The 14,812-nt window shown below is 40.5% G+C and overlaps 1 protein-coding gene across 1 annotated transcript in view; it reads right to left on the reverse strand.

Annotated features, from left to right (window-relative positions):
- Positions 1 to 14,812, reverse strand: part of LOC104859205 (deleted in malignant brain tumors 1 protein) — a 113,523-nt gene that overhangs the window by 26,406 nt on the left and 72,305 nt on the right. Inside the window, exons 17-22 of the mRNA XM_033761228.1 lie at positions 12,651 to 12,704; positions 11,450 to 11,512; positions 10,434 to 10,751; positions 9,046 to 9,114; positions 6,721 to 6,789; positions 4,984 to 5,052 (exon numbers count right to left, since the gene is read on the reverse strand). Of these exons, the coding sequence (XP_033617119.1) occupies positions 4,984 to 5,052; positions 6,721 to 6,789; positions 9,046 to 9,114; positions 10,434 to 10,751; positions 11,450 to 11,512; positions 12,651 to 12,704 (642 nt within the window). The remainder of the gene's footprint in view (positions 1 to 4,983; positions 5,053 to 6,720; positions 6,790 to 9,045; positions 9,115 to 10,433; positions 10,752 to 11,449; positions 11,513 to 12,650; positions 12,705 to 14,812) is intronic.

The raw sequence follows: 14,812 nt of genomic DNA on the forward strand, positions 1-14,812 counted from the left end.
TTTTTTTTTTTTTTTTTTTTTTTTGGTGCTGGGGATCAAACTCGGGTCCTTGTGCTCACGAGGTAGGTGCTGGAACCACTGATCTAAATCCCTGGCCCTATAAGATTTGGTCTTGATTGACCTTCACAACAAGTCTTTGATCTTTTTGCTAATGAAGAAAATGATTCAAGGAGTTCAAGTAATCTGCCCAAGGTCAAATACCTCTACATAGTCTTCTTGAACTTGAATGCAAACACTGTAACAGAAATTTAAATTTTGACCAGTTTTACACTGTCTTTAAGAACATGAGACTTGATTTGGTACTGAATGTTTTTCTTGCTTTGTTTTTTGTTTTTGGTACCAGTGACCGACCACTCAGGACCTCATGCTTGCCAGGCAGGTGCTATGCCACTGAGCTAAATCCCCGGCCCCTTGATTTTGCAACCGAGAAATGAATCAGATACCATAATTGGTAGCATGAGCTAAAACATGATTTGCAAAATGGATAAATTATATAAAACTATAACATCCAAAACACATTATCTAAACAGCTTTATAGACTCATCTACTTCACAATAACAGTATCACTAATCTGGTTTTAATAGCATTTTTTCAGTGAATCCACATTTCAAAAATAGGAATACTAACTGTTCTAACTTACCCAGCACACAATTCCGGGCAATCTCTATCATGCTACAAAGGAGATTTTTACAGACATCAGGAAATCTGAGACTAGACTGACACTCACATGTATTACATGCATTTTCCCACTCTGCTGTTGGAAAACCAGCAGCCAAACATACCACCTCACTTCCATCAGCTCCTCAATGCCTCATTCTTAAATACAGACATACAGCTAGAAATGCCCAGATCTCTGAGAAATGCCTCTATCTTAAGAAATATAATTAGAACAGGTAGAAAAGCAGAGAGGAGAAACAGGAACATCAAAAGGAGCAGAGTAATATTTTGAATAGAAAGCAATAATACAGATACCAAGAAACTTAGAGAAAGTACCACATCTGTGAAACAAGAACTGGCAGCCATGAAAAAGGAAAGGTCAGACAACAAAGCAGTGCTCTTAAAATTGAGAAATAAAATGGCTGAAACTTAAAAAAATCCACCTAGAAGATAATGTTGAAGAGAACTTAAGAGAAAAAGATTTTAAAGATGCAAAATTAAAGACGACTCACAAAATTTAGCATATCAACATAGAAAATCCAACAGCTGCTTAAATAATTTTTAAAAGAACAAACAGAACTAGTAAGGAGGGAATTATAAAGCAACTCAATAAAATGTAAGAACTGAATGAAGGATACACACTTCTAAACTAAAAGCTTAAACTGTGAGCAAGATAATATATGAAAGACTCAGAACAAGGTGAAATATCATGAAGCTCAAAACACAAGGAACTATGAAAGGTCCTATAATTTTCCAGAAAAAAAGACAACACACAAAAACAATCCAGAAGACATCAAGTTTACAATATCCTAATTAAGGTCATGATGCACTCAGAAAGTAGGTCTGCCACAAGTTTATCTCAATCTAGTACTGTCTTCCCAAAAAGCAGTTTATCAAGTGGAAGCATGTAAGTTTGAGATCAGAAAGATATGTGTTTAAGCCTTGACTTTACCACTTTCTAGTCAACTAATTCTAGGAAAATTAATTTTTCTGTGACCCATATGTTAAAAAGTAAGGGTGAAGCAGAGGTACCTTTATTTGTAGGTTCTGTGATCAGAAAATGAAGTATTAGTTATTTGAAAGTATCTGATTTTCTAGTGAGCACATTTTGATTCCATAAATAATGGTTCCTTCTCCCACTTTCCCAAAAGACTTACCCACCAGGCGCAGGGTCACAGGATCTGTTATTGCTATGGTTGCAGATAATCCATTCCCTAGCACAAAGATAACCACAGGTGTCCCTATTAAGACTTCCATAAACCCAGCTTGGGTCAGCCCAAAGTTTACAGCCAAATATGCGATCCTTGATTCAGTTCTTCTAGGGGCAAGTAGTCTCCACAGGGATCTAGCTGGCACTCCTTGGTGTGGCTTCAGGTCTGGGAAATGCCACCTCCGTGCTGGGTACATGGCTCCTTTTCCCCACCTCCCCCCCACAGAAGAAATGCCAACTGACTTGCTGGAGTGAGGTTCAGGGGAAGTGCAGCAGGCTCTGTGGTAGACACAGGTGCCAAGAATGCCTGATCTGTGAGTACAAAATAAAGAGAGGCCTTGTTCACTGCTGGACACCTCCTCCCTGCCCAAGGAGACAACAGCCCAGAGAGAATGGCTGATTAAGTAAAAGCATATACTTCTGCTCAGTTTGCCCCACCAATATTTGGTTGGCTCCCCCATCTCCTTTTCTGCCATATTCATCCCGCTGTGGATATCACAGTCCACAGTGGGAAGGAAAGTGCTAGAACTCTGGGGCTGTGTCCTTGGATGGGACACTGCAGCTCTCTAGGTTGCTTCACCTGACTTGCCATGCAAGTGTTCTGCTGGCCAGCGAAGATGCAGAACAGCTGTGGCACCTGGTCTGTTTGAGCCGCAGTCAGAATCAAATGAAGCACCAACTAGCTCAGTTTAATAGTTTAAATAGAACTGCTTATCAAATTAAGGTTTTAACACGAAGATAAGGTCATCAAGCCTACTGCCTAGTAAGCTACCTGATATTAATTAATGTTTCACATCATTGCTATTAGGATGTTTAGTCAATCAAATAGCACCCATAGGGCCGGGGATTTGGCTTAGTGCACCGCCCCTGCCTCACAAGCTCAAAGTCCTGAGTTCAACCCCTGCTACCGAAAAACAAACAAACAAATAAACAAACAGCACCCATAGAATGGGCTATTTATTACTGGAATCATAAGATTCCCTGTAAATTGGAAGCTAGTAGAAATATCCAGATAGTTTTATCACTAATGGCAGAATGAGTACAGTGCCAGGAAAGCAGTAGAAATGAGAAAAGCTGAGAAAAAAACCTGGCTGATGGTAGAGCTTTTATAACAGAAGTCAGAACAAACATAGAATTTAACAAGGAGAGGCACTGAAACATGATGGCTACAAGAGTATACCAGGCAAAGAGAAAAATTCTCATTCTTAAGATATGTGATTTTATAGAATAATTAGGAGGAGAATTAGAGCCCAAGATCATGAAGAAATTTAACATACTCAAGGAGATAAGATCACTTAAAACAACTTGATTAGTCCGCTCTATAACTATCTGTGTATATTGCTCTAAGCACTTGGAACTGAGCAAACTAAATTTCACAGATAGTCTTCAGTGCCCATCTCAATGAACAGGAGCTTAGTAGCTAAGTGAGCAAGGAAAATCTGAGGTAACATAAACCTCTGCTAGAGAATCCTGGTGCCCACTAGCAGAGGAATTAACATGACTTAACACCTCTCTTAGAGAATACAGATTTCTAATATGGGTTCTAATTAACTGATAAAGTTGGTTCTATGCTTGTCTTGCAATTCTTATGTCTAGCATGTTTAAACATAGAAAATATGTAACATATAAAGAGTATTCTAATGAATGCTTATTTTAGACTTATCATCATTACATGACTATGAATGTTAGAGTCAAAGGAAACACATCTGACGTTGATAAAGTGCTACCTCTAATAGTACAAAAAGAATTAAACAAACAAACAAACAAAATGATCTTATTCTTTCTTTTTTTTTTTTTTTTTGGTACGGGGGATTGAACTCAGGACCTTGCACTTGCAAAGCAGATGGCAGAACCATTGAGCTAAATCCCCAGCCCAAAAGCTACCTTATGGACTCTTGGGCAGGGGATTTAACCCACTGGTGCTGCCGCCTGCCTCTCAAGCACAAGGTCCAAATTTGATCCCCAGTAACAAAAAAAAAAAAAAAAATATTCGCCCTTAATCTTTTTGGTGTCAGGTAAATTAGAGATCCATTCTCAAAGGGTCTCAATGAGAGCCTGTCTGGCCCGAGATCTCATACTGACGGCAACTTTTATGGATTCCAATCATAACATCTTCATTGTTAAATGGGGAGAACATTTTCCCTGCCTAACAGAAAGGACTTGTGGGGAGGGAGACTAGAAGGAATAATGGGTGTTAATACTGAAGGAATCTGACTGCCACGATCCTGATCAGAGAGCCCTCTAACCTGCCCCCTCCGAGCACAGCTGCACCTGGGGAACCTACCAGCCCTGCTACTGATAGCAGCCGCTCCCTGTGCTTTCCCAAGCCTTGTCCCCTGGCAATCATTACTTCTTGTGCTCTCTCAAGCTTTGTTCTTGGCAGGTGGCCGCAACCCCCTTTCACTGAACCTCTCCATCTTCATGACCCTACGAAAGACCCCACAGCCTGTATGAGAACTGCTGGTCTGGTCTCTAGTGCCAGAATGGTCCCTCTCAGATTTGTTCTGAAGTAAATCTGTCCTGTTGAGCTTGTACATTTGTTTCTTTTCCTTTTTCCTAACAGATACGTTCTATATTGAAAGCACAAAATATTCAATGTCATTATAGTCATAAAAAGCTATGTGCTAATGAGAAAATTTAAAAAAGACTAGGCATCCTTGTAGGGATGCATTTTGCATTAAGCACAACGTAATGTGTGTAGAAGAAAAAAGCAGAAAATATAAGTAAAAAATACTTTAAAAAACAATTAGATATATTTCAAATTGTGATAGTTAGCATTCACAATATATCAACACATTAAAAAGTCACTATCTTCATGTCATTTTCTCAATATATCTGGCTAATGGAGTCATCCCCATGTATCAGTTCCAGACAAAGCAGATTGGTTACATTAGAGCTCCCTGATTCAATGTATTCATAAATAGAGAGGAGAAAATATCACTTTGCCAATGGTGTTTCCTCGATGAGAAGAGCCAGGGAGGACACAATGACGTGGAAGTGCCTAGTGATGACCCTGGTATGTGTGCCTGTGGGGGTGGGGGTGGAGTTGTCATTGTTGGCCCTTATTCTTCTCTGCTCCAAGAGCAAGCACTAAGAAACTTACTGTAGAGACTCACCTTCCGGCCTGAGCATCAGTTTCAGGGCAGCAGATTCAGAGAAAGGAAATGTGGTTGAAGATACATGTCCTGTCAGTGTGAAAATTGGAGAAGGAGAGTATTTACACTAAATTACAAACTGTTAAGGGATAACACTTTGCCCTTCCTGACAGTCCCTTCCACGCAGTGCTAGCACTTTCCCATTCCTTCCTCACTTTAGCTTATGAGAGCCACTGCATAATTCTGCCCCTTTTCCTCTTGGAAGTCAGCCTGCCCTTCAAACAAGTATCTGCTCTGCTCCTCTTAACTCAAAATGTTATAGCCAGCAGACACATCTTTCCAAGATGGAGAAGAATTAAGTGTTTGTTTTCGGAAAAAAGGAAAGCTGATATAATTCATTGGCAGCTAATCGGATCGTAAGAAATATAAAAGTAAATTCTTCAGGCCAAGGAATACAAGACAGAAACTTGGATCAATCCAGAAAAACGAGGTGTACCAGGCATGTTAAAGTGTTAGAATAAATCCGACACAAAGCTTAAATATTGCATGGTTTCTCTTATATAAGAAATGTAAAGAGCAAAATAAAAGATAGATAACAGGAAATAAGGAGATAGATATTTTGTAAATGGGAAGAGGATCAAGAGACGGAGGGAGAGGGAAGAAAGGGAAAGGAGATGAAAAAAGAAGTAAGATATGTTATGCACAGCCACCGACTTTCCACAAGGAATGTAATCATTACGTTCTGTGAATATGTACCAGTAAAATATAAAGATTGAAAAAACCTGACAGTCTAATAGTATATTACTTCCCCCCAAAAATGTGTGTATATGCATATATGTGTGCATATGTACAATGACTTTTTTATGTTTAATTGTAAAAGTATAACAAAATATTGTAGAGCCCATAATTAAATAAATTACAATGTTTTGCAATGATTGCACAAAGGTTGAGAGCGATTGAAAATGTACCATTGTAAGGTTCTTACATTGCACATGATACAGTGCCATTTGAAGGTTGACTTCATCACATACATGTAGAAGATGCTATTAGAAGCCGTAGCTCAACTATTCAATATCAAAGAAAGAGGAAGTCAGCAGTAGAAATAAAATGGAACCACAGAGAGTAGTTACTCAAAAGAAGGCAGGAAAAGAGGAAAAAAGAGGGTTAATAAAGACTGGGAAGAAGGAAAAATAGGGGGCAAGGGAAGAAATTAGTCAGTGGGCATAAACTTATAATTAAATGGAAGGAATAAATTCTGTTATATGGTAGGGGTCACCATTGTTAACAATCATGTGAAGTGTATTTCAAAATAGCTAAGAGACAGTTCAATCAATACTGAAAATAAAAGTCAGAAAAGACGGAAGAGGGACTTCTGAGTGTTCTCACCACAAAGAAATGATGAATTCTTGAGGTGATCTATATCATTACATAACATGCATGTGTCAAAGTACTGTACTACATCTCAGAAATACCTGAAATTATTATGTGTCAATTAGAAAACAAAGGTAAAAGCAGCTCCAGGAAAAAGGCAGAGATAAAAATCAGACATCAGACTTGTGGAAATGGAGGTAGTTGGACTTCCTAAATTTCTATACATAGTGCTCATCTCCAAAATTGGGAGAACCAGCCCTTCTCCTATGGTTGCTGCAGGGTTTTGCTGCTATGAATTGTGTTGCTTGTGACCTTCTTGGCTTGTGGCAGAGAGGTAGCACCCTTTCCTCACTCTCCAAGTCCACAGAGGCGTCAGGCAGGACTCACCTGCCGCTGTGGATGTGGAAGGAAGGCGAGGAGGCTGCGGTGTGTCGGGGGCTGCCGCCAGTCCATCACCTGTGAGCAGAGGGAACAAGACGTCCTTTATGGGCAGAGGCTCCCAAAATCCACAGAGGAGTGGAAAAGTGTGAAAACAGGAAGTACTTGAAAGGAAAAGTCAAGCACTTTCTACCAAGCCTTTTCTCCTTCGCAGGTAAATGTCCAAATGAACACCCCCCACTCACCTGCCCCTGGCCCTTCAGAGCCACAGCAGGAGGGAAAACTCTAGTAATGGGAGAGACTATGCATCTGGTTTCGTTATTTCTTTTTTTTTTTTTAATTTTATTGAGTTTATTGGTACATTTTAGGGATACAGTACAGTTACATTCATTGTTGGGATCATGTACCTTTACATGGCAAGTCTTGATTCTCATTTTTTCCCCTTACCTCTGCCCTCCCTTCACCCCCTCCTCCCCTCCGTTATTTCTTAAAGGCCTGCCTAGCCAATATTGGAGTTTCTTTGATTTTGTGCCAGTTTCTCCTCTAGAGATTTCTCAAGATTCCTCACTCAGAGACTGCCTTCAGCTTAACCACCAAGCAATTGGTCAAAGTGTTCTGTTCACTGTAGGGCAGGTAGAAGACAAGTTCACTTTTTAATCTGGGGGCCACACAGTGATTTGCAGGATGGGCCTTAATGCATAAAACATGAACTTCCTTGCCTATCAGTCACGCTGAAGGACACCTGCTGTGGCTCAGGGCAGGGGAGAATGTACTGCAAATGCCATCCTTGCCTCTCCTTCCTGGCCATTTTGTCAAGCAACATTACAGCTGTCCTGGCAGGAGCACACAAAGGGAAGACCTGCCCTGACTTCCTACTGCTGTTTCCCCATCCTCCTCTTCTCTTCCTGCGAATTCGCCTGCCTCCCCTCATCTTGCATCTTCAGCCCCTCTCAGGTGCATGACATGAAAGCCACGCCAGTGCTGCTGCTACTGCTGCTTCTGCTGCTGGTGCTCCTGGTAGGCCAGTCTACAGGAGATAGTTTACCTTTATTTGCCCACAAAATGCATGTGACTCTTGTCTAATTGCTCCCATTATTTAAGTCCATAAATCGGTTTGACCTTATAAGAGTTTTTTAAGGAGAATTATTGGTGGGCAAAATAAGAATTTTTAAAGAACTCCAAGTGATGGAAGATGTATCTCATTTCTCAAAGTTCTCCCCTCCATTTCTATTGACCTCCTGATCCTGCTTAACACTGTGCCTCTGGATGCGATGAGGAATTGCCAACATAGTTTAAGAAAACAATTGTCCCACTCCACATGACCCCAAGATTTCACCTACCTGGGAGTTTATGCTCCAAGGCCACAGCCTCAGGCTCACCGGTGGGGAGGAAGCCTGGTGACCCATCAGCATCTGATAATTTTTAAATATCTTTTAATGATTATGGTGATAATAAACTGTTCAATGGCTTCCAAGGAAGCAGGTTGAGTGTGTTTGAGGACACACAGAAGCAGTGACATCCTAGGAGGTGACAAGGCATGATTTGGGTGTGGGCCTTAGGCAAGTCATTCTAGAGGGACAATGGAGCTTCCCGCGTGAAGATAGGATTTCCCTAATCCAAAGCTCGGGCCTGATGACACCTTTTATTACAACTGAATCCCATTTTCCTCCACTGTCAGATGGAAATAACATCAGATCTGGCTAGCAACAATGTTGTAAAGAATGTACTGTAAAATATTTATAAAACATAAAAGCATATACTATAAAATATGTAAGCATTCCAAAAATGGTTACAGAATGATCGTATATGCTAATGAGACCCAGGTACAGTTGAGATAAATTTTGCTCAAATGAAGCAGTGAAAGGAAAATTGCAAACTCCAAATGAACCGTTAACATTTTATCTTTTGTATCTTGTGTTACAATAAATCTTCTAGGTAGCTTATAATAATTTAATTTCAACATTTGTAATTTCCTCAAATAGTCTTGACATGAGCAATTAATTCTTTAATTAATTTCCTTCTCTCATCCATGAGGTAGCTCGGATCCATGTCACCAGGAAACACCTAGTAAAATCAAGGATCTCTAGCCACACAGGCCTGGGTGGATCCAGCCTTTGCCACCCACTAGTTGTGTGATTCTAGATTCCTAACTCATGCCACCTTCCCATCTGCCATCTCTGAGACTCTGTTAATTCACTTGTGACATGTTGAAAATAATAAGTTCCTTTGAGGCTACTGCAAAATAACAATGTAATAAAGGCACTCAACACTATACAAGGCACATAGTAGGTGCTCACTTTGCACAGCTCCAATGTAGTCACAGGAAGGCATTACCTGCTGGGGTGAGTGTGGAGTGAAAACTGGGGGTGCCTGTTGAGGATGTGGGAGCTGAGGGGCTGTCACCTGCAAACAGAAACAAACAGGGACATCACTCAGCCAGGAGCTTTCTTACCACACTTAGGAAAAGGTATTTGCAATGGCAGCACTCTGAACAGCCAGATTAGAATATTCTATCAGGTTTCCCCACTGCAGTATGCGGACAAGACTTCATTTCCCCCTGCTTTTGAGTTTTTCAGTCTCTAAAGTGGGGTTTTGGAATATTCTCTACACTCTGTATATTTTCCATCTCAGAACGCTTGCACGCCCGCCTTCCTGCAGTGTCTTCTTCTTGTTCCCTTCTGGGAAACGACCATCAGCGTGAAGTCATGCAGGCATGGTGCTCACATAAGGGACTGAACTCCTCAGGCTTCCTCTCAGCATTTTATCTCTAGGCAAATTTATCTAGACTAGGCACTACCTAAACAGTGCGAGCTGTCCAGAACACCTCCCAGCTGCTCTCGGTTCTCATTTTGCTGCATAAAGCATCACTCTAAACAAACAACCTCATTTGCTGTTTGTACCATTATGGGATTGATCAGACCAGATTAGATCTTAAAATGTCACATAGCAAGCATGTGTCACACTGTTCAGCGTGGAGAATTGATTTGTAGTCTCATTTTTAGTGGGTGACATATTGTGCAACAGACCCGGTCTTAACTTTCAGTGTTGTGCCTGTGCTGTGGCCACTGGCTGGAGTCTGGGCACCGGCCAGATATGGAGGATCCATGTCCACGCTATGCCTCCCCTCGGAGCTCTGTACCTTCCCTTCCTCTGGGATCTAGGAGCATCCATTTGAGAGAGCTCACCTTGTTGATATCTGTTAAACTGGCAAACAACCAGGCCAATATCTTCTTGTCTTAGGTGCCATTCAACTCCTCCTACACCCTATCTCCTGCCCTGTGGATATGCTAGGAAAAGACCTACTCCATAATGATGAATTTCAGGTGCTGGAAAAAATGTCCCTTTTGGAAAATCTCCTATCTTTTTTACTCTTATCAATCAATGGCCCTTGCTCATAACAAGGACTTGGGCCACTCTTCTGTTCTTCACGGTGTCTGCCCCAGATTGAGGAAGTGTCTTCTGCACAGTGAACAGAGTTATAAGCAAACACAGCAAGCACAGGTGACCCACCTATGAGCGAGTACCCTGTGGACACAGCTTCAGACCCTGCAGATGGGCTAGGGCTTGGTGGATCTTTGGCACTTGGGGGTTGAAAGAGCAACTGAGTAGGTTGGTGGGCTTATTTTAACTGTCCTATAACTGTCTAACGACTGTTGTGAGCTTGGACCAAAGTTGCCAGGGAGCACAAAGCAGTGACACCCTGGAAGGCAATGGCCCCTCACCTGCACAGATGACTCCTGCATCCTCCAGGTGCCTACACTTGTGTCCAGCCTGGCTCCCATGCATGCACTGGCCCAGGTGGCTCTCACTGCCCACACACTGCACACCATCCAGCAGGATTTTCCTGGAGCCTGCTCCAGAGTGAGCCCCTGAGGAGGCTGCCACTGCCTGGCCACACTGCAGCTGGTGGCACACGACAGTGGCCTCGGCCAGGTCCCAGAGGTCATCACACACTGTCCCCCATGTTCCCTGGACAAGGATCTCCACGCGGCCTGAACATCTCCCTATGCCATTCAGCAGCCTCACCTCCATCCAGACTCCTGGGGGGCGACCCAAGAGGAGGGATATTAAGGAAGGATGCTCCAGCCTCTGAACGGTTTCCTTTATTCTTTTAAATTCCTAGTTGGGCACCTTCTCATTTTACAAACATGTAAGATCACACAGCTCTGAGGCACTCACACGTTCAGAATGGCCAGGGTAATTTGCAACTTCAAATGAAAATGGACTTTGCTAAATCCTCCACTCAAAATGATGAAAGCCTTTAGAAACTTCAGAACTCCTAGGGTTCTCCAAATAAGAACATTTTATGCACATATGATTCCCTTTTCAACATAGCCAATGAAACAGTAAGCTAGACTGTGCTAGGCAAATCATAGCCACATAGATATCCTGTTATCCAGCATAGCCTTGGAGCGCCTTGGTCCCTTTGGAATCACGAAAATCTTTTCTCATGGCTTTACCACGTGAAGGAGGCTGAGGACAGGAACAGTTTGTGTCTATGAGTGAAATGCTAGAGACCCCGAGGGCCACTAACTTTCATATTTCTTCCTTAATCTTTATAGCAGGGGTGGGCTCCCATTTTGTAGATAAAGAAACTGAGACTTGACAGGGTTAAGAAAACTTCCCTAAGTCTCCCAGCGGGCACATGGATTGTTTTCTACTCAGTTGCCCCAGCTTGGAAAGCACCTCTCTCACTGCTGTCCATCAGCCCTTGATAGCTCAGGACCTACTTCTGTACCTGTGGATGGAACAGTCCAGGGCTCAGGGATTGTTATCAGTGACGGCTCTGCAAAGATGTCAGCTATAACAAACACAAACCTAGGTCACAATCAGTCGGCAGGGTGACAAAAGTTAAGTGAACGCTCTGCACATTCAAAGGCCCAGTACCCTTCGAACATGCTCTGTTTTCTTTTGATTATTCTGGATTGGTCACCATCATTACCATCAAACAAGATGGTTTTTAACTTTTTAATCATTCATTTAATTTGTAGTCAACTTTTCCTGAATCCTTTGCTCAGTAGATACAGTAAGCTAGACAAAATAGAAAAAAACTTGGAGATAAGATCCATAAGAAAAACTGAGGGAATAAGAGCTATTTCTATAAGTTAGTAATGTCGTGTGCCATCATTCATTCAAAAACATTTCTTGACTGTAAAGAAGGAAATAAAGAATGCTTGCAGGTAAGGCTTGTAACTTAGGCTCTGAGAAGCTGGAACAAGTATCAAGTCACTGTGGATTTTGAGAGATGTCAGCAAGAAGGGTAAAAATGCAGATGTGCCTTCTTCCAAGGGAAACACTTGGACAGGAAGGTATAAAAAGAGCTTCTTTCAGGAAACTCTGGAATTGGAGGGTGGCAGCCATGACTTCAGACACTCGGAGACGTGAGGTAATATGTATTTGAATTTGACTGGAATACTTTTGTAGCTATGATACATTTGTTCCAAATATCTGGATTTCAATACTCTTCATATTCATGTTATGCAAAAGACTTCCCAAGAGATGGCACACGAAGAAAAGGGAATTTGGGTCAAATGTATCGCATAAGCCTGACATCTTGAGATTTCTAGTGAGCATTTTGAGGATTGGGTGTACATAAAGACTCCTAGATATCTGTAGCAAAGAGACTTGTCTACTGTGTTTAATGCATTTTTCTAAAGTCACAGGACCACAGAATCCACATGTGTGTGATCTATGCCTGTGTGAATGTACAACTGGCCTAAGTATCCTGTTAAACTAGCATTATTAGAATCTTACTTTCAGAAACATCTTTACTTCACTATCTAAAGAATCCTGGCAGGGACTGGGGGTTTCTAGTAATACTTGCTATTAAATGTCTAGTTTTGCTCATAGTTCTAGAAAAATGATGTGTTCTGTAAACCTCAATCAATGCATAGGATATAAGGTTTCGATGCACATTGAAAAAAGATACACATATGTACCTGCTGGTTTCTGCTCTTCCACAGAAGTGATGGATTCTATTGTTACTGCAACAGCTACAGTGAAAAGAAAACATCAGTTAGTTAACAAACAACTCTCCAAAGAGATAAATGAAAGTCAAGTAAAGGGAAAGCTATCAGGCATTCTAATTCCAATTCCAATGGCTAGCATCTCTTTTAAAAAAAATAACATGAGAAACCAGTACTAAAGGCCTTAGTGAGTTTCCAGGCTAAAGACATGATTGTTTTAATCTGAGATCTAATTCTTATTCCATCACTTATTACATATAAACTTCATCTTTACAAGAAACAATTTGTTGAATTTTTAAAATTTAAGTGCCCTTTATAATACATCAAACCCGTAAAATTCTTGTGGATAAGTCCAATAAATATGTGGAAAATCTACATGCAGGAAACTGCAGGATCCTGATGAGATAAACAAGGTTGTTTTTATCAAAGCAATATTTTGCACACCTATAATATATATGATTTTTAATTCATACTTCAGTAAAGCTAGAAAAATAAAATTTGAGTCAAGAGAAAAAAGTCTAGGTTACTCTGGTGTGAGAAACTGAAAGGGTAAATAAGGAGCAAAATGTGTAACAGATATTGAGAAGGGAAAAGTATTCAAATGGAAAGGAGAACAAGGGAGGTGGGAGGAGAAAAGGAAGGAAGGGCAAAGAAAATATAGAAATCAAGCTTTTGTAAGTGAGGGGGGAAAGGGATTAAGGAGGGGGTAGGAGAAAAAAGAAAAAATCAGGATATGTTATGGACAGGTACTTAGGATGAATGTTACCATTATATATCTCTAACGTGTACCGATAAAATTAATTTTTAAAAAAGAAAATATGAACAAAGTTGGAAGGCTCACACCATCTGACTTTAACACTCCTTTGAAACTATAGTAATCCAGCTGGGCGTGGTGGCACTCGCCTGTAATCCCAGCACTCAGGAGGCTGAGACAGGAGGATCACTGTGATTTTGAGACCAGCCTGGGCTGCACAGTGAGTTCCAGGTCAGCGTCAACTACACAGTGAGACCCTGTCTCAAAAAACAAACAAATAAAAAAGAAATGATAGTAATCAAAGCTGTGATATGGACATGAGGATGGTCATACAAATCCATAGAACAAAAAGAGGAATCTAGAATAAAATATATCTGTAGATATATATAATTTTTAGCAAAAGTTTCAACTATCTCAATAGAGACAGCATAGTCTTCTCAATGATGTTGCAATGATTAGACATTTATGAAAAAAGACCTTTGAATTAAATATTATACCAAACACAAAAATCAATTTTTGATCATATAAATAAATGAAGCATATGGAAGAATGCAGGTAATAATAATCGGAGAGAATTTTAGTTAAGCAAGTCTTTCTTAGATAAAAATGTCAGTAAACTGGGCTTCCTTAAATATTTTGAATGTGCCCTTTTAAAAATGCTGTTGATAGCCAGGCATGATGGCTCACGCCTGTAATCCCAGCACTCGGGAGGCTGAGGCAGGTGGATCGCTGTGAGTTCAAGACCAGCCTGGGCTACATAGTGAGTTCCAGGTCAGTCTCAACTACGTAGTGAGACCCTGTCTCAAAAAAACAAAACAAAACAAAAAAAAAAAACGCTGTTGATAAAATGAAAAGACAATCCACAGACTGAGAAGAAATGTTTGTGAAACACGTATCTGACAAAGTACTTGTATCTATAATATACAAATGTCTTGCAACACATTAACAGACAACTCAGTTTAAAAAAAAAAACATAAAAGATTTGAATAGACATTTCACCAGAGACAAAAATAAGCAAATAAAAAATGCTCAACTCCATTTGTCTTTAGAGAAATATAGCTTGAAACAACAAAGTATGTTATATGCATGTGCTAATATGCCAAAATGAAACCCGTCATTCTATATAACTAATATATGCTAATAAAAAAAAGAACCTCAAGGAGTTAGTACTATATGGGCTATATAGTGAGTTCAGGGCCAGCCCGAACTACATAGTGAGACCCATTCTCAAAAAATAAAACAAAACAAAACAAAAGCTAGAAATAAATTAATGTCCACCTAGTAGTGAAAAGATGAACAAATTTTGGTAGGTCCATGCAGTGAAATACTACTCAAAAATAAAAGAAGGAATATTTGATGCATAGAATTACAAGGATGATTC

This window comes from Fukomys damarensis, unplaced genomic scaffold (genome assembly GCF_012274545.1).
Source record: "Fukomys damarensis isolate Sample0158 unplaced genomic scaffold, DMR_v1.0_HiC HiC_scaffold_8, whole genome shotgun sequence".
In the NCBI taxonomy this organism is placed as follows: Eukaryota; Metazoa; Chordata; class Mammalia; order Rodentia; family Bathyergidae; genus Fukomys; species Fukomys damarensis.